Source organism: Pezoporus occidentalis, unplaced genomic scaffold (assembly GCF_034315485.1).
Source record: "Pezoporus occidentalis ecotype Australia unplaced genomic scaffold, CSIRO_AGI_Poc_V1 ctg6, whole genome shotgun sequence".
NCBI lineage: Eukaryota > Metazoa > Chordata > Aves > Psittaciformes > Psittacidae > Pezoporus > Pezoporus occidentalis.
The window spans coordinates 6,172,591-6,199,584 of NW_026915943.1; the positions used below are offsets into that span (position 1 = coordinate 6,172,591).

The 26,994-nt window shown below is 46.1% G+C and overlaps 1 protein-coding gene across 1 annotated transcript; it reads left to right on the forward strand.

Moving 5' to 3' along the window:
• The first annotated feature begins 1,994 nt into the window (after positions 1-1,994).
• On the forward strand, positions 1,995-13,829 carry PRCP (prolylcarboxypeptidase). Its single transcript, XM_062639270.1, has 8 exons — positions 1,995-2,163; positions 3,273-3,374; positions 3,702-3,883; positions 4,566-4,723; positions 6,066-6,238; positions 6,821-6,985; positions 7,151-7,338; positions 11,835-13,829. Exons 1-8 carry the CDS (start codon positions 2,002-2,004, stop codon positions 12,037-12,039), a joined length of 1,335 nt encoding a protein of 444 aa, XP_062495254.1. The 5' UTR covers positions 1,995-2,001; the 3' UTR covers positions 12,040-13,829.
• Positions 13,830-26,994: the final 13,165 nt, after the last annotated feature.

The following is a 26,994-nucleotide window of genomic DNA, read 5'->3' on the forward strand; positions in this document are numbered from 1 at the left end:
TTCAGCCTGAGAGTGAGTAAGCTGTGGGAGTTTGGAAGTGACACATCACAGCAGATTGTGTTTCTGAAGTTCCTGTGCTCCCTTTGACCCAAAACAAGTATAAGTACATGGCTTGGAGTACTGGATCCTGTAGGTTGAGAGTTAGGCTTTCCTGAGCTGGGTGGAGGAACCTGCCTAGCAGTTGGGTCATCATAGAATCACAGAGCAGTTTGGGTTGGAAGATCGAGTTCCACGGGCAGGGACACCCTCCACTAGAGCAGGTTGCTCCAAGCTCCCCCCAACCTGGCCTTGAACACTGCCAGGGATGGGGCAGCCACAGCTTCTCTGGGCACCCTGTGCCAGCACCTCAGCACCCTCACAGGGAAGAGCTTCTGCCTAAGAGCTCATCTCAGTCTCCCCTCTGGCAGGTTAAAGCCATTCCCTTTCATCCTGTCCCTACAGGCCCTTGTCCAAAGCCCCTCTCCAGGTTTCTTGTAGCCCCTTTAGGCACTCTAAAGTGTCCTTGGAGCCACATCTTCTTGAGGCTGAACCAGCCCAGCTCTCTCAGCCTGGCTTCATAGCAGAGCTGCTCCAGCCCTTCAGCATCTCCGTGGCCTCCTCTGGACGTGCTCCAACAGCTCCATGTCCTTCTTATGTTGTTGCCCCAGACCTGGACACAGGACTGCAGTGGGGTCTCATGAGAGCCCGGCAGAAGAGAGAATTCCCTCCCTTAGGCTGTTGTTCAGGCTCTGGGGATGCAGCCCATCACACTGTCACTACACTAACAGCTAGTGCTGGAATTTTTGTGTGTTTTACTACTTTTTAATACTTACTTGTAGGTGCCTTCAAAACAGGAAATGTGCAAAGTTGGTTCCTGGAGCATCTGAGAGATTTAGCAGAGGTGTTAATGTAAAGGCAAAAGGGTGAGCGGAGATCTTCAAGCCAGCAGATGTCAGGCTGTTACCGCCAGCAGGAAACTGGAAGGAAATGATGATACTCTGTGCTGACAGTCAGATTGGGAAGCTACAGCTCACCTTCAGCTGCTGAATAGTAGTGCTGATTTATGAATACATGGTAACTAAACAGGATAGTTCTGGACTAGTTTTATGTTTTGGTTTAGTTTTTATAGTAAAAGCCTGTGTGGGTATTTCAGGCTTTTATGCCCATGCAGGGAGTTACCTTGTAAAAGCAACCGAAACTCTCCAGTATGGATGCACTCTTGGAGGAGGGGATAGTGCATACAGTGCAGTGCAAACTGACCTTAACTGAAACTGAATTTCTGATGAGGGAATAAAGCTGACGCTGTGGGGTTTGGTTAGGTGCTATGTGTGGGCTTGCAGTGTTTGTAAGGCAGTGGAAAGAATTGGGGAGGGTATGTGGATTAGTGAAAATGCAAAGAGAGAAGGAGAAGCCTTCCACAAAAGTATCTGAAGTAGCACACAACTACAGAGACTTAGTGTGTTTTATAATAATAATAAAACCAAAATCCTAACTTCCTACCAGGAAGTCCACTTCCTAACAGGAATCTGTTTAAATTTGAACCTTATGCCAGAAGAAGGAGAGAAGGAGGTGTTGGGGTTTTTGTTTGGTTTGATTTGCTTTGGGTATTTTTATAAATAAGGCTAGTAAGGGATTTTCCTAAGACTCAAAACATTGCAAGACAATGACTCTTTACTTGTTGATAGAGTTGTGTTACATCAGATACTTTGTGACCCTTCAGCAGATATATCTGATTGCCAAAGTATATTTAAGATAGCTCATGTTAAGTATAATGCTATGAAAAAGGCATGGATTTAGTCTTTACTGGCTGAAAATAGAATTTCTCCTTCACCACAGGCACCTGTAATTTTGACTGCTTTTCTTTGTAAAGCAGGAGAATTTTAATGTATTAGAAATATAAATGAATTCAATGCCTTAATGATTTTTATCTTTGTAGAACTTTTTGTCTTTCTTTATTTTCTATCTGCAAAGTGGCTGTCAGCACCTCCCGTGGACTCCGGGAGCAATCTCAGCTTTCTGACCATGTTTTTTGTGTTATTACAGGTTGATCACTTTGGGTTTGATGAAGATCTTACATTCCAGCAGCGGTATCTAATAGCAGATCAGTACTGGAGGAGAGACAATGGACCAATACTGTTTTATACAGGCAATGAAGGAGACATCACCTGGTTCTGCAACAATACCGTATGTAGAAAATAGGTTCTTGAATTAACAGTCTTTCTTTCCAGTGGTAGCATACTGAAAAAAATAAGGAAGAACACGGTGACAGTGTCAGAATATCCTTTAAAGAGGTGGTTGTAATGGTTATGGTTGTTATAGGTGGAAGAAGCTGAACAAAAGTACAGAAAGTTTTAGGGGGTTCGGGGTCCTGTTCAAAGCCTATAGAAATCAAAGGGATGTACTTATATTAACTTACTGTACTTGTGTTAACTTAAGTGCAGAAAATTTACAGAGAAACATAAGATGCTTCAAGCTAAGAATGCAAAAAAATTGAACAAAATTCCACCTATCCTAGTATTTCAGAGTCCCCAAATAAAATGGGATATTTTGTTAGGGCTTTGTTCTCTATGAGAAAAATGTGAAATGAAATGAAGGGGGCTGGAAATCAAAGAGAAATGATTCTTGTTCTCTGACAAGACCTGAGAAGCTTTTACTTCCCTGACTGATACCCACACACTCCATTCTGTATTTGTATTTCTCACTGCTTCAAGCCAAAGTTCCAGTAATGCAACAGGAGGTGGCATGTGCTGAGCTGAAAGCAACCAGGGACTGCTTACATGTTGTTCTGTCAGCAGGCAGTCTCTGTCTGACTCTTTCCATAACTGGTGTAACAAGCTGTTGTCAACAAGTAATAACAAGTTGCAGTTAGGAGTTGAAAATAAGTGTGTTGCAATGCTCTAGGTTATTGTTTACTGCCAAACAGATTGTGTGTTCTGTAATGTAGCCCTAACTCAAATGCATGCTCTTCTCCTGGAGTGTTTATTTCCTATGGGTTAGGCTCATGCCATAGGAGTTCTGGCCTGTGTGTACTCACAAAACAATGCTGTTTAATATTTTGCAGCATTAAAATACACGTATTTTCTTTGTATGTGTCTCTGTCTCTGGGTGGAAATCAGTTTTGTGTGGTTTACTTCAGTGATACTTTAAAGCCAAATTGAACTGTCTTTCTGATTGTGTTTTGATAGTGGTACCTTTCTAATCAAAGAATAAGAGTTGGAATACACTAGACTGAAAGTAGAGACTTTGAAAAGAATTGCTTTAGCTTATTTCAATGCTTGTTTTCCTCCAACCAGGGTTTTATGTGGGATGTGGCTGAGGAACTTAATGCCATGTTGGTATTTGCTGAACATAGATATTATGGCGAATCTTTGCCATTTGGGAATGAGTCTTTCAGTGTAAGTGTTGTCTTTTGTCTTCCTTAAATGTTTTTTATGCAAACATAACGCTGCCTATTGTAATTCTTACCTGTGCAATGACTGTTTACCCCAGTAAGATTCAAATGTGCTAGAAGAACACAACTATTTTTGTGACTATTGATGCTAGGATAAAAAGAAAAATCATTCTGAGATCTCCTGGCACTTTAAGGCACTTAATACCTGCAAAAAAAAAATTCCATTTGTTATCAGGAACAGACTTGGAATTCTATACCTGCTGTGGGGGATACGAAAGCTGCTGCTGGGAATCACTCCTGTGCTGTATATAACCTGCTTTCTTTGTCTCAGGACTCCAAGCATCTGAATTACCTGACATCAGAACAAGCTCTGGCAGACTTTGCAGTACTCATTGAGTACTTAAAGACGACCATTGCAGGAGCCCGGTACAGCCCTGTCATAGCTATAGGAGGATCTTATGGAGGAATGCTTGCAGCCTGGTTTAGGATGAAGTACCCCCATGTGGTAGTTGGGTGAGTGTTCTCATCCTGCTCAAACACAGCAGGCTTTTGTTACTTCCCTGCTATAAATACTACAGCACTGGGTGAAGTACCATTGATTTTTCACTACCTGGGAGGAAAAATTAAGTTACTTTGAGTTTGGGAAGAGGCACTGTTTGACTAATAAAGACAACTGTAGGTTAGGGGTACCGAATGGTGTATATTTTCAGAGCTATCTGTTAAAACAATTATTAACACCTACTATGCACATCAAACTTCCTGATGACTTGAGGCAAGTCTTTAATCTCTTCAATGCCTTAATTCCCCTCTGGAAAACAGGAATAGCAATTCCCCTGCATTTGTCTGCTGGAGAGTAGATTTTTGTGGGCAGGGGCTCTCTTCAGTTGAGTTTGCACAACGCATTTTGAGAAAGACCTAGTTGCTAGATGAGAACGAAAAATACTGAAGCAAGTCTGAATTCCTGCATTATATATTTACTGGTACCTTTGTACTAGTGTTGAAGACTCCCAGTCTTCAACAGCCTTTGCATGCAGGCCTATGGAAGAGTTTCGCAGCATTATAGTTAGTTTGCCTAGGACTCAGTGTTCCAAGCTGAATTGCAGATGCTACTTTGATCCTGGCTGTGGGAGGGTATTGACCAGGGGGTGGAAGCTCAATTTGCAGAGGCTCAGAATCTCTTTATGTCCCTTTGCAGAGCTCTGGCAGCCTCTGCCCCCATCTGGCAGTTTGGTGATTTGGTTCCATGTGGCACTTACTTCAGCATAGTGACCAATGATTTCAGAAAGAGTGGGACAGGCTGCGCAGAAAGTATCCGGAATTCCTGGAATGCCATTAACAACCTTTCCTTAACAGGTAAGACCTCATCAGTACTGTTTCCAGAGGGTTTTAATGTTGAAAATTGTGTTGTAAAAGTACAGAATGGTGTGGGTTGGAAGGGATCTTAAAATTACCCAGTTCCAACCCCTGCCATGGGCAGGGACATCTTCTACTACAGCATGTTGCTCCAAGCCCCTTCCAGCCTGGCACTGAACACTTAGCAGGCTTGTGTTATGGCTTTCACCTGTGTATGTATTGGGTTTTTCTGAAACTATACTCTTTAGTACTGGAAAATGCCAAATGAATTTATTTTCTCTTTAATGTCTGCTTTGTTGGATCACAGCTTCATTCAGGCCTGGTGCGATTCAGGATCCAGGTCCAGAGATCCCTAAGGTCTGACAGGAGCTGACTCCAGATCAGAACCTCAAGGCTTGTATGCCTGTTCAGCAAAGCAGGCCAGGTAGTTGTTACTACTATTAAAAAAAACAGTAGTTTAAATGCCAGCTGAGGCAACTGGGTGTAGAAAATCGCTGAAATCCTTATGGATGTTCCATCCCTAGCAGCGTTCGAGGCCTAGTTTGACAGAGCCTCGGACGACATGGTTTAGTGTGAGGCGTCCCTGCCCATGGCAGGGGGTTGGAACTGGATGATCTTAAGGTCCTTTCCAACCAAAACCATTTGTGATTCAGTTCTCAGGACTCAGTTGGACTTGATCTCTTAAGGGTCTCTTCCAACCTAAAATGATTCTATGATTCTACAGCTACTTTAGAGGAGGTTGTAGCTAGGTGGGCATTGATGTCCTCTTTCAAGTACCAAGGAATAGGATGAGAGGCAATGGCCTCAAGTTGCACCAGGGGAGGTTTAGATTGGATATTAGGAAATACTTCTTTTCCAAAAGAGTTGTCAAGCATTGGAACAGGCTGCTCAGGGAAGTGATGGAATCACCCTCCCTGGAGGTATTTAAGACATGTAGATGCGGTGCTTGGGGGCATACATTAGTGGTGGAATTGGTAGTGCTGGGTTAACTGGTGGTCTTAAGGTTCTTTTCCAACCCAAATGATTCTATAATTCTGTATTGCATTCACATCTAGTTTGGAACTAGATGATCTTTAGGGTCCCTTCAACCCAAACCATTCTGTGAAGTCTGTCCTTGTTTTTTTATGTAGTTATCTTAGCTGTGACGTGCCCATACACTGAAGTATAGAGATTTTTTCTCTTCACTTAGAGATGCTGACTAAAATCTGATCTGCTGTGCTTGAACGTATGTTGAATAATTTCTCCAGATTAGTTGTAAGTGAAACTTGCTTTTAGCAGCAACACAACTGACCTGTGTGTTAATGACACAATAAACTAATTGTTGTTTTATCTCTTACTAAAGATGCAGGTTTACAGTGGCTTTCAAACACATTCCTGTTGTGTAGCCCATTAAAAAGTCCCCAGGATGCTGTTCTACTGAAAAACTGGCTGAGTGAAACATGGGTAAACTTGGCTATGGTGAACTACCCCTACAAAGCTGACTTCTTGCAGCCTCTGCCAGCTTGGCCTATACAGGTAATTGAGAATCAGTGTCTTGTAGAATCAACCATTTGGTCTAACTAATTCCCTCCAAACCATAAAACCTGCTTGGAAAGGAAAAATGTGGAAGCTGTGCTTGTCTGTAGGCAATAAGGGAGGGATCCACTTCCTAGCTTCCACAATGAAAATGATGGAAAAGATTACACAGGGGGAGGGAAGGATAGTAAGTTCGCTTCTTGGCCAATGCAAGCTGTGCATCTTCCAACCCCAATCTATGCATGGAGCTTCTTTGTTATATATTTCCATGTGTTATCTTTTATTATAGAAGAGCTAAACGTATGGAAAAAGGGATCGAAAAGCTTGCTGAATGAAATACTAAGTTTGCACTGCTTATAAATGTTTTTAATCAGGGAATGGAAAGTTTCAGGTTCCTCCTAGTAATATCCACTATGCAAATGGATACTGCTTTTTGTGATAATGCTCAGGGTATATCATTGCATAGAAGGATGCTGTCTGGAAGTGGACTGACTGTATCTTGACAAGTAACTGATAACCTATCAGGTATCATGTATTTATCATTCTTTCTTATAGATTTAGACTCCTCCTTCTCTGTTTCAGGAAGTCTGCAAGTTCTTGAAGGATCCCAGTCTCCCTGACAAGTTGTTGCTGCAGAATGTTTTCCAGGCAGTAAATTTGTACTACAATTACTCAGGAGGAGTCTCATGCTTAGATATGTCTGAGACTGCAACAAAGAATCTAGGCCAGATGGGTTGGTACTATCAGGTATGCACTCTATCCTTTCTAAATTGCAACCCAGTGAGGTTTTTGAGCTGGAGTTAATGAGAATTGACAAGTCATTCAGCTGTCAAATGCTGTTTGAGCTTTTTTTTTATTGAAGCACTGACAGTCTCTTGGGAATACATCTTGTTGCCCTACTCGTTCTTTCAGGCTTGCACTGAGATGGTGATGCCCATGTGCACAGATGGTGTCAATGACATGTTTGAGCCTCAGAAATGGGACTTTGAGGTACTTTCAGAAGAGTGTTACAGGCTGTGGAGAGTGAGGCCTCGCCCCTCTTGGATTCTGTCTATGTATGGAGGGAAAAACATCAGTTCACACAGCAACATCGTCTTCAGGTGAGCCTTGTTTCAGCTTCAGGTGGAGTCTTCCATCAGTTAGTGTTGTCAGTGCAGAGAGCCTGCACTAAGTAGCAAAAGGATCTGTATCCAGCTGAATAAAATATGGGCATGCTTTGTGTTGCTCTTGAGACTAATATGGTCAATCTCTGGTGGCCAAAGAAGCCAACAGTTCTGTCACTGTGACTCTAACTGGGTTGGGATGCTGCCCCCTGTTGTTCTTCTCATATGGAATCCTTATCTTGTGGCCAAAGTCCAGGTTTCCCATGCTGGTAAATCCCTCTAGCTTTTCTGAAGCCAAAGCACTGTCTCTTTGACACAAAAGGAAAGTCTAAACAAGCTCTGGCTATAACACAGCATCACAGTCACTGAAATTGTTGCTCTGGGTGATAGCCTTGCAGAGAGGCTGACGTGACATTCCTTTTTCCCTTTGATACAGAAAAGAGGGAAGTAACTTGGGGAACTTTCCTGTTACTGCCAATTGCCCTTTTAGTGGTAATTTGGCAAGTTTCATACAAAGAAATGTTCCCATTCTAGACAGGCATATTGCTAATGCAAAAGTTTGTCTGAAACACATTTGTATTGGGACAAAAAGTGAAAGAAGTGTTTCAGTCGAGTGCATGCTGCTTGCTTTCCACTCAGCTTTCACTTCAGCCTTCCTTATTTTTAAGGTTAAACTGTGCTTTCTTTAAATGGAGGCTCATGTAGCTGTACTTCTGCTGTGAGGTGATACAGAGCTAAGCTAAGTACTGGCTGTTGGTCAGGTTGTTGGATGGTAAGGAGGCATTTAATAAACCTATTGAAGCCTGTGCTTCAGGATTCTGACTTGCTGTGCTGATTCCCCACTGTGGGCAGCTCCTGGAGATAGATATATATATGTGTGTGTATATATATATATTCCTTTGTACTGTGGCTAAAACTGTGCCAGGCCTTTTAAAAAACAAAACCTGCATTTATTTAAACTAGAATCAGTCTGTTGGACCTGATAAATAGCTGGGTATTTTAAAAGCAGAAAGTCCTTACTTGAACTGGGGATTATGCTCTGGATTCAGCTGTTAGCTTTGGTCTGTTTGGCTCCAAAGGCCTGTTGCTTTCTTCTTGTTTGCCTCTTGCTGTTTCTTTCCCAGCAGGATATCTGCTTTAGAGTGAGAAATTCCACCCTTTTTTGGAGAACTTTTTAATAATGAAATAAAAATTGTTGGTTTATCTTATTTCCTGCAGGGTGTTCTTATTTCCAAGGCCTCACAGCTCTCTGTACAGTAGGAATCTGCTTTGTAAGCGATGGACAAGCAAACAAATCTAAATAAGTGTTTAAGAATTTATGCCAGTTGAAGGAGCTTGAAATGAGAAAAGCTTGAAAGCAATCAAATGAATGGAGCAGTGCTGTACACACAAAGCTGGGCTGTTTCTCTTCAAACAAATACATTGTCAACACTGTACATTTATATAAGAGCCTTTTATTCTTGAACACTAGAGTGCTTTCCAGAAAATATCCCTATGTTTACCAGGGAAAGCAGCTCCCTGTGGGGTGAAAGCTTCAAGTGTCAGGCAACTTGCACAGCATTGTAGTGCAGGGAGGGGAAAAACACTCCTTCTGGAGTGAACCAGTGTAGGATGGATTTATCCAGGATGCTTAAACTGGTGTTGTCGCTTCTCCCTGTGTGAGCAGTGCATCACTCTGCAGATTCACACTGGTGGATGGTATGTTATCAATGCAGGAATCTCCCTTCTTGGAGGTATGTGGTGTGTGAGTGGTTACTTAGCTGTAAGCAGATACTACTTCCCTGTCCTGGGCAGCACAACTTTATTATAAACACTAGTTTGAAGAAATTGGGGTTTTCAGAACCCGTTTTGCCCTTTCTCTTCCAGCAATTTCCACTCTTATTGGAACACGCTGTGTTCTTGGTGTGGAAGTGCTGCACGGTGGAAATGGCATTTTAACACTGTTCATTCAGGTGGTGGCAGAGAGCAGTTGGTAGTCTTGTCACCAACATATTATGGTAGTCAGAGTCAGCCCAGGTTATATCAGACAGCACAGAATTTGGTGTGCACAGTGTAAAAACGAATGGTTTTCAGTCTGGATGGATCACGGCTAGGCTGTGTGTTTCAAAGTTAGGGTACCCACCTAGTTCTGCACTGGCAGGAGAGAGGCAGCAAGTGAAGGTTCTGAGAGGTACTGGAGCGATGTGCAGAAGAGGGGATTGTTAGCATAAGAGAGGGAATGGAGGAAAAGAAGGCAGAGCAGTGCCTGGCTGAAGAGAAAAGGTGAGAGGAAACATGTTAATAAAAGGAAACTTGGCAGTTGTGAGAGTGGGCATGTTAAAGAAGGATGCACAGACCGTGCTGCTGTGATTGCACCGAACAAGGAGAGGTTTTATACACCGGGCTGGAGGGCTGAGAAGGCTCTGAGGAGATGATGGGAAAGGGAACATTTTGCCTGTGGGGTAGGCAGGACCCTATTTATGATGTCAAGGCAATATTATGAATAGAACACAGGACTAGTGTGCTGATATTTTGCATTAGTTTCTGAAGCCCAGATTGCCACTGCTGGAAAGGAATGGCTGACTTCTTTATTATTTGTTTATATTGGGGAAACTCCTGTCCTGTAAGATGGACAACTGACTACTTATGTGTTACGCTTAGTTTAACACAAATAATCTATTCCAGCTGGTACTGAATCATCTTACTCTTTGTAACTGTTACGGCTTAAGGTTATTTTGTGGTGAGTCCTCCTCTCAGCAAGTACCACTTCCCAACCTGCGTCGGTGCCTCTGGTGCTGTCACTTGGCAGGAGCTGCAGAGGATGCAGACACAAGCTCCCAGAAAACCCAGAGCCAGGGTTGTTTTCTTGTGCCATGCTTTCTTTCCACATGATCGGGACCAAAAGATCCAAGTTCATGTACATCTTGGGTCTCTCAGCAACTCATCCCACTGTTGCCAAGGTGCTCTGCTGATTCAGGCGACCTTTTAAATCCAATGCTTTTTGCTTTGGGCAGCTCTGGATGCTTTTTGTTCTGCAGATACAAAATGTCTCTCTTCTAAGTCATATTGAGAATCACTGAAAACAAAGAACTACAGAGATACTTGGAGGGGGTTTAATGAAGAAACAAAGTATGAGTTCAGCCCTCATCAGCCTTTTAGTTATTTCTACAAAACTCTTCTTTTACTCATTACTTCTTTCTATCGTTTTCTGCTGCTGCCATTGTGGTATTTTTCTTGCTGCTTATCTCTTAAAGCCCAAGGATGTTTTAGGATCCTCCTAGAAATTTACACTGCCATACTATAGCCCATTTCTAATGTTTCCTTTAGTGAACAGGTCCAGTGTAATTAAGTAAGGAACAGACCTAGATCTGCATAGTTCTGTAAGTACATGGATATTGATTCCTTTGTGCAGAAACATGGACCACTTGTGGGAAGAACATTGTGGTAAAGGAAAATAAAATACAGTAAGTCCAAAGCTACAAATGAGATGCAAACCTCTCACCCTAGGTCAGCCATTGGCTTGCTCTGTGAACCAGGCATGTTTTGGAGCCAGATTTACAGTGCACAAAATCCCTTCAGTTATTTGGTGTGAGGGAGGAGGGGGGAGTAAATTGCATTAACTTGTCCTGTCACACAGAGTCAGTTTAGATGGCTTCTTGAGGGATAAAAGCTTTATTTTAATATGGAGGCTGTTAGAAATAAGGGGACTAGTGGTGTTCAAGGCCAGGTTGGACAGAGCCTTGGGTGGCATGGTTTAGTGTGAGGCGTCCCTGCCCATGGCAGGGGGGTTGGAACTGGATGATCTTTAGGTCCTTTCCCACCCAAACTATTCTATGATTCTGTGACTAACAGAAGGTCCAAGGGTTTCTCTGCAAAACCAGGTGGGCACCCAGCTGAGACAGCAGAAGTTGGAACTTCCTGAAAATCCAGCTCTGAAGGCTTGGTTGTTAGTTTATGGCAGACTGAAGAAGGGAAGCAAAGTGATTTGGTTTGGGAATTTGCACATGTGTTGGTACAGGGGACCTGAACCTTTTATGACAAAGGCTGGTGGCAGCCAGAGACTGTGGCACTATTATATCTGAGCAAGCAGATAATGACAGGCGCATAGCCCTGCTTAAACTGCAATAGCTCACACCTCTGTGAGGAAGGATCCTCTCAGCAGAGGGGTGGGCACAAGACACTGAGACAAGGCTGAGGTCTGTTTCTGTTAGCACATATGCAAAACATTCTTTACTGTGAGGGTTATCTTCCCTGTGAGGGTGCTGAGGCACTGGCACAGGGTGCCCAGAGAAGCTGTGGCTGCCCCATCCCTGGCAGTGTTCAAGGCCAGGTTTGACACAGGGCTTGGAGCAAACTGCTCTAGTGGAAGGTGTCCCTGCCCGTGGCAGGGGGTTGGAGCTGGGTGAGCTTTTTAAAGTCCCTTCCAACCCAAACTGTTCTGTGATCCTATGAAAACTCGTTGTGAGTTAACTACTGTGCAGATGTACCGTAATGAGATGTTCTTTCCTTAACAGCAACGGTGGCCTGGACCCATGGTCTGCAGGTGGGGTGACCCAGAACATCAGCGATTCCCTCGTAGCAATTGTGATCCCCGATGGAGCCCATCACCTGGACCTGCGCAGCCGCAACCCTTTGGACCCTAAATCAGTGCAGCAAGCTCGAGCCTTGGAAATCTGCTACATGAAGCAGTGGATTAAAGAGGCCAGGCACAGCCACTGAAGCGGTGCTGCAGCAACTGTGGCCACTGTACCTCTGCTAGCTTTGCTGGGAGTGGGGTCAGGCCCTATCACATGGTCATTTGAACATTTCACTCCTGCTTCCTTGCCTGTGTTGCAGTGCTAACCATTGCTTGTGCCCATGAGAAGCAGGCAGCAGATGGATGGAGAGCATTCTCAGATAACAAATTTCAGTCAAAGTGCGTGGGTTGAGCTGCCTGCTCTGGCTTGCTTTCCTCTTCTGCTCTTCTCAAATGCTGTGCTTTACCATGAAGTAAAGAGCTCTTGTTCTAGGGTTGATGCCTTCCTCACTGTGCTAGGTGGTTGTCCTGGCTGCTGGTAAATACAGCTGATTTAAATGGCAGTGCTGTTGATGATGAAACTCCTGCTGCCTTCAGTGGCATTGGATTTCAGACATCTTCAGCTGCTGTAAACCATCAGAAGCAGGGTGATAATGGGGAGCAGAAATCACATCTTGATGTGATGCTTGGTAGGGAAGGCATTGGGAAACTGGCCATGCTGTTTGTAAAGAAACCAAGCAGTCCTTCCCCTTGGGAATCAACACTGGAAAAGAAGTAAATATTTCCTTTTTCCTTAGTTTTCTGGCAGCTTATTGATGCCTCAGGTGGCTTTTCTGTGCTGTACCAAATGGTCAGGGCTGGGCCCAGACTCCCTCTGCTGATAACTGGCTGAGCATGCACAATCTGCAGCAGCGTTTTGTTTCTGCCTTTGCTTGTTTGTCCCAATTCCAGAATATCTGCCACTGTGATGATGGTTGCCAAAGAAAACTGGGTATATCTTGTGTGTGTATGTGTGTGTATCCCCCACAAGCACTTAGTTCTTTCAAGCCAGGAAGCTTTCGAAGCTACTCTCTTGAGCAAATGTGACACTTGTGCTGGCTACGTCTTATGAAGTGACAAATAATAGGGGCTGTGCCTTGTGTGGGTTCTTCCCTCCCCCCCACTTTGTGCATTGTTCACATTCTGCATGGTCTGTTTGCTGATGGCTCCTCAATAAAAGCCTTTCTAAACAAAAATTGTTTGCAGGACAAACTATTGAAAGCTCAGAGTGCAGCTTTCCCCTTGGAGCAGCGCGGAGCCTGATGCTGAGCTCACCCAGCCAGGTGCACTGGTCCTTCTGTACGGCTTCCAAACTGCCCTGATTCATGGGACAGCATATTTGACATTAATAAATGGCTGGGGCAGTCCCCTTGTCTTCCAGCTTTGGCTTCATTCACACTGAAGCCCTTCTACAGAAAGGAGTCTTTGCAGCTTAAAGGGCAGCTCTATTTCAGAAAGGCTGAGGCAAAGCTTCTTGTCCCCATGCTCTTAAAATTCCAGTTCTATGGTAAAGTTCTCCCAGCTTTGATATGCCTGATAGTTGAGTGTTTCCTTAAGAAGCCATGTGGCCTTTCCTGTTTCCAGCCTTTTCCCATTCTCTGGGAACAAAGCGAACCCAACACTGAAATTTTACCTTTTAAAACCCTCCTTGTGCATCTTCTTTCCACCCGAGTTCCTGGCATTCCCTTGTCTTGTGTTCTGCAATCAGCATCTCTCATCCTCTTGAGCAAGGTAATTACTATGAAGAAAAAGAGCAGGAAAGAGCTACAGGGAGATAAGGAAGGGTTATGCAGAAGTTGCCTGCTGACTGGAAGCTGTTGGTAATCCCTTTTCCCATGGTTCCAATTCCTGGTTCTCTGCTGTAAATGTGCCCCAGTCTCTCACATTTGTACTTTATAACAACATGGTGGCTTGAATTTTTTCTTTAAACCAATAAAAAATACCATTTTCTTAATCAAGTGAGTTACAGTCAAGTTTTTAGAAGTACTGTTGTATCATCCGAGGTGGTAACTGCTGTGTGGTGATGTCCTGGTTCACTGCAGGGCAAGGAATGGAACTTGCAACACTACATGTGAGTTTAGGGGTCACAAATGGCTTAACTGAGCAAGCAAGAGCCTGGTTCTGCTGCTCCCACTGATTGCTGGGGGTGTTACTGCAAGTTCTGGAATAAATATTTCCATATTGTATGGGGAAAGACGGGGGGATAATCATGCCCTGGGCTGCAAATGGTCCAAGCTACTGTATATTGTGGATCAGCTTGTCTCCTCCACTCTCCCCTGCTGCCTAACTTACTGCCTGAGGCAACAGCAGCTTCTCTGTCGTTTGGAAAACTCTTGTTTCAGTCAGAGTAAGTCACTTAAACGTTCCTCTCTCCTCTCCTTTTTTCACTCCTTCCATAAGGAGGAAAACGTTGCCTTTAATAAAACCTCAAGTCATGCAATTTGAAGCTGTGAGAAATAACGTTTAAAGCCCAAAGTTTTCAGTGGGTTTCATTTGGCGTTTTCTGTTTGTTTATTGTTAAAAATCCTACTGTTCCATTCAGTTTATGTCTGTGAGACTGATTCAAGTGTGTTTTGGATCAGGTTCTTACTGCTTGGACCAGCTTAGAAATCAGGTGACTGGCTTTCTGTTATGTTTAACTGCTCTTCCCTTTTCTTTCCTTCTTTCCCCTCAAGTTGAGTAGTTGAAACTTTAGGTCTTAAGCATTCAGAATTAACTTAAACCCTTAAACCCTGTATGCACATCTCTGTGCTACTGTGGGACTTTCTGCTGTGTTTGGGTACCTCACCTAAATGCTAGCTCTCCTGCTTGTTTCATGAGGTGGGAACTGGCTGATTTCTCCTTCCAGGTGTGTGGTAATGGGCCATACTTCATCTCAGGTTTAGGCATCATGGAATAGTTAGGGTTGGAAAGGACCTTAAGATCACCTAGTATGTCCTTGCCATGTGTCATGATTGGAATGAAAATGACATTTCCTACTCCTTGGGGAAAATGCAGAAGGAAAAAGAATGGTTCCTCAAAGCATGAATCTTACTGGTGCAGCTGTAGTTTGTATCAATAAAGATGCTTTCAGATAATGAAATGTGAGTTCCTGGCACTGGATTCCATTTTGCAAGGACATGGATTTTTAGCCCTTGGTAGATTTGGAGTTCTGCAAATAACATTGTCTGCTTTGTGCTTGATTCTGAGGGAATGGGAGGAAAAAGAGTTGAGGAAATCCTCAGGTTACACAGGGTGCAGTACAGGGTGAGCCTGCACTCGCTTGGCAGCTCTCACTTCAGGCGTTTAGCTGTGGGGTGAGGAGCAAGTTTATCACAGACTGGTTTGGGTTGAAGGGACCTTAAAGCTCATCCAGCTCCAACCCCTGCCACAGGCAGGGACACCTTCCACTAGAGCAGGTTGCTCCAAGCCCCTGTGTCCAACCTGGCCTTGATCACTGCCAGGGATGGGGCAGCCACAGCTTCTCTGGGCACCCTGTGCCAGCGCCTCAACACCCTCATAATGAAGAGCATCTTCCTTATATCTACACTAAATCCCCCTCCTTGTCCCCAGTGCTGTATCCATGTGTTCCCTCTGTGGGCAGCGCAGTCTCCCAGGGGGGTGTTTCTGCTCTCAGGGGCTTTCCCCTCCGCTGGTGCTTTGCAAACCCTTTTGGTTCAATCCCCACTTTGGAAAGTAGGGGCAGCGAAACACTGGGAATAGCAAATCCCTTCCGTTTGTCTTGTTGTTTTCTAATGTATGCGACCTCTCTGGGTGGTTTAAGCGGTTTAGGTACTTTCTATAAAGGGGATCTTTTAATGACAAAACTAATGTGATTATCTTACCAAGTGTGAGAGGCGCATTCAAGGTTTAAAGAAAATCTGTTAGAATAGCTGAATGTATCTGCTTAATCCTTTCTCTAATGTGGGTGGACAATGCTCTGGGAAGCAATTGGGCTTTCTTAGAGTAAATGCCTGGTCTCCAGAGGTAGGAACTTGTTTGCAGCTCTTTATACCCTTATGCTTCACCTTCCAGGGAATACAAAGGCACAGGAGAGAGGCAGAGAGCTGTGAGAGGCCAAGTTTTTCCTCAAATAGCTGGGGGTGTAACCAATACAGGGCCAATTCCGGCAGGCACCCGAGCACCCTCTGCTCCTTTTGACTGCCCCCTGAATAGAGGCTTCTCCTTTTGCCCTCCTGCAAAACCATGGTCCCCACCATGTGAAATACAGCACAGCTTTCTCCTTTCTGAGCACCAGGGAAGCTGCTCGCACTTACTGGGGTGACAGCACCCCGTGCTGGGTGAGCAGCCCTTCCCACGTGGACCCCACGGCTTTGGGGGATTATTCCAGAGGTTTCCAGATCAATCCTTTGGAAAGGTTTGGAGCTGCTGACAAGTTATTGCAGGGGTGAACACAGCTGTGCTCAGATGGGGACAGCACTGAGGGGTGATGCTGTGGGATGCAGCTATAGCTGGACCGCAGCTGGTGTTGTCCGGCTCCTCCACTGTTCTGTCCATAGGTCTGTGCTTGTGAATCTTTCATTTCCCCGTGTCCATCTGGATACACAGGTCTTAGAAACACCATTGTCCACAATGGTTAGCATGATAAGTTAAATCTTTTACCCACCTTGGTGAAGTAGTTAACAAAGCAAATAGTGGCTCTAGGACTCCTTAGCTTGGATTTGGCCTTACAGCAGGAGCAAACAGGTTACATTTCATAGTTTGTTATCCAAACATCCTCAAAGCATCACATAAGGAGGAAAAGGATGTTTTACTGCTGCCTTTTCCAGCTGGAGTGCAACACACTGTCTGCTGTCACCCCGCAGTAGACTGACACAGGGAAAAGGTACCTCAGCATCAGAGGAGACAAGCGCTGAGCTACAGCCGTACACACTGGTCTGGATACCCATGGAGCTGTTGTGAGAAGAAAGGTCTCAGTGCACAAGCTACAAGCCTGTCCCAGACAGTACCAAACTGAATCCTCTGAAGGAGGGGAAGGGATTTGTACAGATGAGGCCACGGCACCTCCAGGCTGCTGTATAGTCAGTAACCATAACATGGGTCAGGTTGAAGGGACCTCGGGAGGTCTCTGGACCAACCTCCTGCTCACAGCTATGGGGCCAGAGCAGGATGCTCAGTGATGTGTGCTCACTTGGGTCCCCAAAACCTCCAAGGATGGAGCCTGCAGGGCCTCTCTGGGCATCATCTGCACATCATCTCTGGGCTCAACTGGCCTAATAGTGGAAGAGTTTTGCATCTAGTGTGAACCTCTTGTTTCAATTTACATGTGCTTTTATTCTCCCACCATGCGCCATCATAAAGAACCCTGCCCTGTCTTCTTGATGAGCCCTGTAGGCAATGCGGGCTGCTGTTCTTTTTCCAGGCTGAACAAGCCCAGCTTCCCCATCCTCTTCCTTAGGTCAAGTGCTCCTTCCTAACCATCCCAGTGAACTGGCACTGAGCCTGCGCCAATTGATCAATAAGAACTCCTGTATAAGGCTGAGAGAGCTGGGCTGGTTCAACCTGGAGAAGGCTCTTAAAGGGACACCTTAGAGCAGCTCCAGTGCCTAAAGGGGCTACAAGAAACCCGGAGAGGGGCTTTGGACAAGGGCCTGTAGGGACAGGCCAAGGGGAATGGCTTTAACCTGACAGAGGGGAGACTGAGATGAGCTCTTAGGCAGAAGCTCTTCCCTGTGAGGGTGCTGAGGCGCTGGCACAGGGTGCCCAGAGAAGCTGTGGCTGCCCCATCCCTGGCAGTGTTCAAGGCCAGGTTGGACACAGGGGCTTGGAGCAAGCTGCTCTAGTGGAAGGTGTCCCTGCCCGTGGCAGGGGGTTGGAAGTGGATGAGCTTTAAGGTCCATACCAACACAAACCATTCTATGAATTACCTTTTTCTCCCCCCTTGCAGCCCACTGATGTTTCCAACCTTGCAAACTGGGCTCTTTGGCTGCCCCTTACATTTCACCGTGAGGCAGGAGAGAAAGTGAAGGATGTTATTTCCTTGCAAACACCAATCCCTCATTCTCAGTCCCCACAAACGAGGCCATGAACAAAGGCCAGGCCCTCCCAGCTCATGGTGGAGGAGCGCGGAGGCTCCCACCTTTCCTCCCAGCAGATGAAATCAGTGCTTGCTGCTCCAAGTAGACTAATAAATGTTGGGGCAGCGGGAGGTGAGTGCAATCAAGTGCGAGAGGCTGAGTTATAGCAGTAACCTGCTGAATTCCTGGGTCACAAAGTAATTTACAGAACAGCCCTCATGTCATTCAATGATGATTCAGACAGGCCGGACCCCGGAGGGCACAGCCTCCTGCTGGCTCTATTATTAATACCATCAACAAGCAGCAGGATGTTGGTGCGAAGAGAAAAGAACCACAACACCAGCGTGTGAACCTAAGGAGCACATGGAAAATGGCATTAATGGGTTATTGTACGGCTCTCTAATGAGTAAAAAACCATCCACTGGTCTATCTGGTGCTATGATTCAGTGAAATATGAATGTCTCCTCTTTGGCAGGGAGTTGCTCAGGGCGCTTTGCAGCAGAAGGGGAGGAGGATCGGTGTGTCAGCGCTGCTCATTTCTATCTGCCAGCCCCTGCGATAGTCCCCATGGAGACGGGCAGGGGGGGGAAGGTGGTTTCCAAGAGCTCCAGAATAATTTAAATTAATATCCAGGGAACAATGTAAACCTTCCCTTTGACGTGGCGTGGGAATAGGCAGGCCCAGTGCTGGGGCTGGGTCAGCTGAAAGGGAAGGTAATGCTGCAGCCCGGGCTCTGATCAGTGCAGTGAGCCAGGGGCTCGACCTCTGCTGCTGCATCCCTCCCTTCTCCTCCCGCCCCTAGTCCTCCAGAACACATAGAAATGGCAGCAAGTGCTTCTTCTTGTGAATGGAGGCTTCCTGGGTGTGTATTAAACCTGAGCATGGACGAAGAGGGCAACATCTGCAACGTGCATGGCCCATGGGTGCCAATAGCGATGGTGTTTTAGGTAAATTTAATGAGTAAATGTTAAAAGTTAGACTTGTTCATTAATGACGTTTCAATGTCAATAGTGATGGGGTAGTGTTGCTGCAGCTTAAGTTTTAAACCATTTTACATCCCTGCTTTGGGTTCTGTGAGCCTTCCTCACCCAACTGAAGCTCTACGTGGCCTAGAGCCATTTAGAACTGCAGAGGGGCAATGAGGAATTGCATGGGCAAAGCCTGAGGTGAATAAAGGCTGAAGTAAACTGTTTCTCAGCTGGGAAATGACAGTGGAGGGTGATTTACAACCTTGCTTTGGTCTGGTGCGCGCTGCTGACAAATGGGCAAGCAAAACATCCCTGGGTTTGAGCCCTCCTCGTGCAGAGGAGCACATGGTTTATTTAAACATGGGGGAAACGGTCCTCAAGGGCATGTAAAGGACCAGAGAAGGCTTCCTGGCCATAATCTCAGGGATAAATAGCAGCTGTTTGTGTATAGCAGAAGAGATTTTGCCTCAGAGCTGTTCCCATAATAGAGCTGGGCTGTTGCCTCAAGCACTACCTGAGGTGGTAGATCCATGTCTTCATTTGGTCCACCACATGTATGAGAGAGGTCACCACCAGTGACCAGGAAGTGGCTGCTCTGAATGAAGCCCTCTTGGAGCATCACTCTGGCCTCAGGCTGAGCTTCTTACAGGACTAGTAGCATTGGCATGTGGTATGAGATGAACTCAGCAGTTCTCTTTGGTCCTTAGAAGTGCAAAATGAGTACAACTCCACACAGTTATGCAGCAAAAAGAAGCTGGCCATGTGGAGCTGCCCGGTGCAAGGCAATACCCTGGTCTGGTGCTTTGGTGGACCAGTTCATCCTCCACTGGGAGTGCCTGCAATGAGCGGAGTGACCATGGGCCTATCTGCAGAGCTGTCTGGTCCCTGATCCTACCAGAAAACAAAGCACAAGGCATGGCTTCCCTTCCCCATCTTTGTCCAATTCATTGATTTTCCATAGTCTAGGTAGAATTCATATGGCTGTTCATCTAAACCAGAATGAAGCAGAGGTCCAGCAGCTGATGGATGTCCATCTGCTCAGGAGTGGTGCCTCTGAACTTACAAAGACACCAGACTGGAAAGCCCTAGAAGTCCAGCAGGAAGGAATTTAATGTATTTGGGCATGCAGGGATAGGCATCCTGTAACTGGATGGCTGCCCCATCCCTGGCAGTGTTCAAGGCCAGCTTGGACACAGGGGCTTGGAGCAACCTGCTCTAGTGGAAGGTGTCCCTGCCTGTGGCGGGGTTTGGAACTGGATGAGCTTTGAGGTCCCTTCCAACCCAAAATGTTCTATGATTCTATGACAGGAGGCATGGAGGGCTCTGGCGTTAGTTTTAGCCTCAAGACTGTTCCTCTTGTTCACAGCCTAGCAATAAATTGCTTGTGACATCCACCTCCCATCTAACCCCCTCTTTGGCTTCTCCCCCATGCACCACAGCCAGAAGTGACTGTAATCTTGTGCCTGTTGCTTTTCTTGGTGAGACCCGGAAAACAGGGGTGGGAGATGTGTTATTCTGACGTGATCACTGCTGCAGCCTAAGCACAGGGTCGCCAAAATGGGTCTCTTTTCCCCTTTGTGCTTATGCGCGGATGTTGCTGCTGATATTCCCTCAATTCCCCTCAAAAATAAAGGGTGTTTTATCCGTATTCCCCAAGCACCCAATACAAATGCAAATCAGCTCCAGGCAGTAAGTGTTGGGTTGTTGTTTGTTCCCCTGGCTGCCCAGCATCACTTGGCAGGGCTTTTCTCACTGGTTTCTTCCCTTCCCTTTAGCCCGTGTGCCCAAAGCGAAGTCCTTGGGAGGGTGAGAGACCTGCTCCATTCCCACACCTCAGCCCTCCTCTTCCTCACCTTCCTGTTGCCCAACTTGTTTAAAGCCCATTTATTTACCAACCCCTTCAGCAAAAAGGGCTGAAAGTAAACCAGGACTCACTCAAATTCCCTAAAATAATGGCTGGGTGAGCAGTGCTGCTGCCACATGAGAACATTTGGACACTTCATGCTCCTGCTTGGCTGCTTCGTATCTTGGACAAAATTGACTAGGACATCACAGCGGGATCAAGAAAAGGGAGGGCTCTGAACTTCCCCATCACTTTAAATAGGTCAGTGCTTTGTAGGTAATAAAATACCTAAATGGGGGGTTCCTTAACCCCAGATTTCAGACTGGTGCAGACTCTGTGCCCTCAGGGCCTCTTGAGTTTCTAAACAGGAGTTATTTTAAACCATATTTAAAGCTGCAGCTGTATAGGTGTGCAGGATGCGTCAAATACAAGCAGGGTTGCTGCAAGAAGTTAAAAACAAGACATCAACACCAAAATGCAGCTCCAGCATCCAGCAAAAGGCAGGTCCTGTGAGCTAAGCGTCACTGCCAGCGGCAGCTGCTCACTTGGTCAGGATCCATCTCTGCCTCCTGTGGGTTTCAGATCAACCATGCTTTTAAATATACACTTCAAGTGCATGATCAGCTCCTGCTTAGTGGTGTTCTTGAAATGAGCTTGGTATTTATGATGTCCTTAAACGCAAGTGATGGGGTGGTGAAGCCCATGTTCAAGGGATGCTGCTTCCTTCCTTGTTTGGGGCCACTAAGGGCTCAAGGTCCAGTGTATGGGCTGAGCCCATGGGCCTGCGTGTTGTTGTGCCGGGCCCACATCATGGCCAGGGCTGTGTGCTGGGACTCGGTGGGAAACTTGTGGGGCCCAATCCATCACCTGCATCCCTTCATTGCTACCTCCCATCTGCCCGGCGCTGATACTGAGCAGCTTGTTCTGTCCTGAATGCCGCAGCTGAGCCGCTGCCTAAGAAAGACCTCAGAGTGAAGAAATCCATTTGTGTGCGTTTCCTTTTTTCCCCCCTTCCTTTCCCTTTTCATCTTCTTTCCTGCTGCTATTCATTCAGCATGAAACAACCTTCCAAATCAATCCGGAAGAGATCATTTGCAACTGTTGCTGTTTTCCCATTGCTAATTGCTGGGCTGCAGCCCCATTCGAAATTGCCCTGCATAATACACACTCCGATGTTCCTAAGCTAAGTGCTTCCCAGGTATTTTCCCCTAATGGGTCTTTATTTTCCTGCTAAAAGAGCCCTAAACCCAAGCCCTGGCTTGCTGGTCAGCTCTTAATGGGACAATAGCGTCTCCATAGTACGTCTTGTTTCCGAGGCAGAGCCGTGTTTTGGCAGGAGCCGAGTTTCACAGGGCTGGCAGTGGGGTTTGGTACTTGGGGACCCAGAACTGAAGCAGTTAATTGCCTTAGCGGGAAGGAGGAAATTCCTTGTAAAAATCCAGAATCTGGCTGAACAATGTGGCCTTTTATTTCTCCATCTTGGAACCAAGCCTGGCTGCCCTTGTAAACAAAGAGAGGGAAGAATCACTGAACCAACCCAACGCATAAAAACTGACCATGTCTGTCTTTGAAGTTCCCTTTATGTTGTTTGGAAAACTTGGGATTATAGAAGGTTTTTTTTTTTTCCTTTTTTTTCTTTCCTTTTAAAGAAAAAAAGAGGGATGGGAGCTAAGGAAACTTTTCCTTAAACAGAGCAGGAGTCATTAATTAAGTATCCCATTCATCCCCCAGGCACTGGCTCATCAATCAGATTTCTTATTAGCATTCTGATGACCCTCCTGACCCCCTGTCTCTGTACTGTCTGCATGATGACACGGAAAACCAGACCACACACGGAATGGGGGAGGATTATCCAATGCTTTTCCTTACTCCCAGTGGGAGGGAGACGAGTGGGGAAGGGGAATGATGACTGATGTTGTTGTTTTGGGTTGAGCCGTGTCAATAAATGGCTCTTGGATAAACAGCCCTGAGGGCCTGTAAGGGTGATATTGGTGGTGTCCAAGTGGGTGCATGCACAGGGATGCTCCGGGGCTGGAACCTTGTTGTCATCACAGGGTCTTTCTGCTCCTGTTGTGGGCATGGCAGGCTCAAATCCAGAGCTAAGAACAAGATTTTAGCACAGTGAGCACCATGCTCTTACCCTTGGGTAACCCTGCTCAGGAAAATATTGAGTCCTGAAAATGTGCTGGCAGCTTCAGGCCCCTTAAGGAGGCTGTGCCCTCAGTGTTACATGTAAAGATCCCACGTTACTAGTCCTTCTCCTTCCAGGTTATTCCAGTTCTCAGTAATAAGAGAAGATTGCGTCTTCACACAACTGCTTTTGGGCAAGTTTTTTGCATTGGAATAAAAGAGAACAGTGACAGCAACAAGTAATAAGCTGTGCACATCTGAAAGTCGAACTGCAGCAGCCCCTTGCTTAGCATGGGGTTTCCACATGCACACACGTGTACATGCACACACATGCACAAAGCACGCAGCCAAGGATGCCCCTGACCAAAGGCAGTTGCTGGCAGAGGGAGGCAGCAGTGGGAGGTCTCAAACTGCTCTCTGTTGTTTGCAGTGGTGTTATGAGGAGCCACATCAGGGAGGAGGAAAGGGCACGTGGGTGATGTGTATGTGTGACCGCAGTGGAGATGGATGCAGGGGTATGGCACAGCTCTTGGGCAGTAATGTGTGTGATGGATGAGAAAACTGGAAATTGTGGATAAAATGGGGAGTTTCTCAAGTATTAGGGGGCTTTTTTTATATATATATATAAAATTTTATTTCTTCTTTTTTATTTGCTTTAGTTGGAAGGGGTTGTACCTGACCAAATGTGACATATTTTCCTTCCAGTGTTCAAAACCCATGTAGATGAGGCCCTCAGTGACATGGTTTAGTGATGGTCTTGGCAGTGCTGTGGTAAAGGTTGGACTTGATGATCTTAAAGGTCTTTTCCAACCTGGTTGATTCTGTGATTCTAAGTCTCACTGTCCTGTGATGGATATTCACCATCACAGCACATCTCTGAATTCAGGCAATATTCCCTGAGTCACACTAGAAACTGGTGGGGATCAGGCATCTTCAGAGGTGCGAGCCTCAAGGTTTAGCCCAACAAGAAACATCCATCTAGTCAAAGAATTCCATCTGACCTCCAGCTAAAACCCCAATGGATGAATGCCCTTGTCCTTGGTGCTCATCCTCTAGGCAGAGGGATGCTGTCACCACTGAAGGAAACATCAGGAATGCCCTGGAGATGCAAAGACACCCATTGGTTTTTGCTGATGGAGGAGGACATGGGGAGGATGGCAGTGAGAGGGGCAAGAGTTTGGTCTTTCATGTTAAATACCGAAGCAGCCCATGACCCAGATAGTGTCTTTTGGTCCTGTATAAGCCTAAACACATAACACCCAGGCAGCTCCTGTGGCCAACTTTGACTAGTGTCATAGGGGCATCAACAGCTCTCCCCTGACCAGTAACTATGGACTGGGATCAGCAGGATTAACCAGGGTGAGGATTAGGGCAAGAGAGAAATCAGACTATTAGTCAAAGTGGCTAGAAACCTGGTCCCTGGTCTGGCAGCAGAGACGTGCCTTCCATGTGCTCAGAAAGGGATCTGTGTGCTCCAGGCACTTTAGAAAGGGTCATATTTTTGCTTGGTGATGGGAAGAGTTTATGTGCTTAAAGGGGCAGCCCTTAATGTCATGCTGATGGTGCCTGGCCCAGGGCATCCTTACAGAATCACCTCTGGTGTCCGTTTCCTTCTCCCTATAATCCAGAGCAGCCCAAAGGAAGCATTACCCTTCAACAGCCCATTGCAATGGGTTATTGCTGGACCTTTCTACATAGTCCTTCATGTCATGGTCCATCACGTGGACATCAGGCTGTAATACTCATCTCCACGTGTCCATCACAGCAGGTTACTGGTGTGTATTCTGTAGCTGGCAAATGCAGAGAGGAATTAAACCTCTTGCATACTGAAATGGTAAGGGTGTGCTTAAGATATTGGCAGTTCAGACTAGTTTTCATGGTCCTGGTTAATCATAGTGCTGGACCCTGACGTATCTGCTCTGGCCTGCCTGTCAGATGTCTTTGTGTGTTGTGCGATGCTATTCAACGTCCTGAATGCAGATCAGCTGCGATGTCAGATACTTCTCTGATGATGTCATTTTTTCCAACAGAGTGGCTGGGAAGCAGCAAGTAAAGAAAACCAGGGAAGACCTAAAGAATGCAGGAAGAGCTGTGAGGAAGGAGGCTCAGCCCCTTCCACCTCTCTCCAGCACAGCAGATGAGGAGGTGAGTTTGACTGGGTATTAGTGTGGCTGGTGCTGGACCATCTGACACAGCCATCAAATGTTGTTTGCAAAGCCTCAATAGATTGAATTCCATGCACATGGTAAAAAATGGAAGAGGATCTGTGGTGCCAGCAGCTCCTCTTATCGCTCCATAGCCTGCTCGTGTTCCCTGGCAGATAATCACCATGACTGACGCTTATCTGACACAGCCAATTTTGCTACCAGAATCTGCTTTCCGACCTTAACTGTCTATTGAGAGACATGACAGCTCTCTCTGCAATGGCACAGATGCTAACAAAGCTCTCCTAGGAAATAGGTGAGTTTCGTGGATGCTTGATGAAGTTGAAGCAAGATGCAATGAGTGCTCCAGAGAGCTGAATGGAGGGGCTGAGCCTGTGGCTGCCTGCCACACTCTTCAGAGGATCCCAGACTGATTTGCATTGGAAGGGACATTAAAGCTTATCCAGTTTCAACCCCCTGCCATGGGCAGGACACCTTCCACTAGAGCAGCTTGCTCCAAGCCCCTGTGTCCAACCTGGCCTTGAACACTGCCAGGGATGGGGCAGCCACAGCTTCTCTGGGCACCCTGTGCCAGTGCCTCAGCACCCTCACAGGGAAGAACTTCTTCCTTATGTGTTCCTAATAATGGTCCTTACTGGAGTCATTCCTGAGGTGCATTATGTCTGTGGGGATGGCTGTGCAGGGTTCAGGCTCAATAGCCAGGCTTCTCTTCCCATGGGGCAAGCACTGAGACCCTTGCATGGATCCCCCAGGGTAGGATGGGCAGTGACAAACCCCACATCCCCCTGTGAGCATCCAAAGGAAGACGTGAGCATTAACACACCGAAAGGGCAAAGCTTGAATGCCTTGGCCAGCATCCAACCCCTTGAGAAGGGCACTGCCAAAACCCACCTCGTGCCACCCCATCCTCCCCCAACATGCGTGGCGGTTCGGACATGCCAAGGGAGGGAGCAGCCACCGGGATATGACGGCGTGCCAAAGGATCGCAAGGGGCTGGGAAAGGGGGGAAAAAATCCTGGCATAGAATTTAAAATGTGCTCTAACCTTTTCTGCAAAGTGAAAGCAAGAAAAATGCTCATAAAACTGCTCTTTGTGCGCAGAGAGAAGTGCGTTTTTATACTGTTGCTAAGTTCCTTATTGTTTTCTGGCTGTTTTTTGTGTTTCTGTGGCAGCCTTTTCTGTGGGCCTCTTTCAGTGACTTAGCTATATTGGCCTGCAGATAATTAGATCAGTGCTATCATTTTCACTGTCCTTTTTCCTCCGGGGCTATTTGCATGATAATGGCAGTTTGTTCGAGGCTCTGCCTCCGTCTCCTTCTCCCTTTTAACAAGGCACCGTTTCTAAACATGAAATAATTCAGGACACAATTCTGCGAGTGGCTCTGCTGAGAAAAGGCTGAAAACATCTGGGTAAGGAAACATTTCTGATGGCCAAAAATCCAACGTTTTGTTACCTATAGCTTAAAACCAAAACTCTATTGTTTTTACAGTGTTTTTTGGCCATATTTGTATGTGCTGTATGCAAAGCTCCTGACCACAGTGTATTCCCGCTCTGGGTATGGATGTATGTATAATGATTTATTATGTGTTTATCTAGATGCCTTGTAGACAAGGAGGATACATGAAGTGGTGGGATCACTGTGACTGGAAGTGTTCACAATCTGCGTAGGTGAGGCCCTCAGTGCCATGGGTTAGTGGTGACCTTGGCAGTGCTGGGGTGAAGGTTGGCCTTGAGCATCTCAAAGGCCTTTTCCAACCTGGTTGATTCTATGGCTTAAACTCTTAGTGAATCCTATGAACTTTTAAAGGGAAACTGAGCCTCATAAACTGGTTCTGAACCTCTCTTGCTGTGAACAACATCTTCCATTCAGCAAGATATGCCCAAATCTAAGCATGATGGGAAACCCATTGAAATCCAGTGGTTGGCCTGGGTGGCTGACACGTGTGTTATGATGATTCAAGCTCTGGGGTTTTCCATGTAGGAACGTATCATAGCC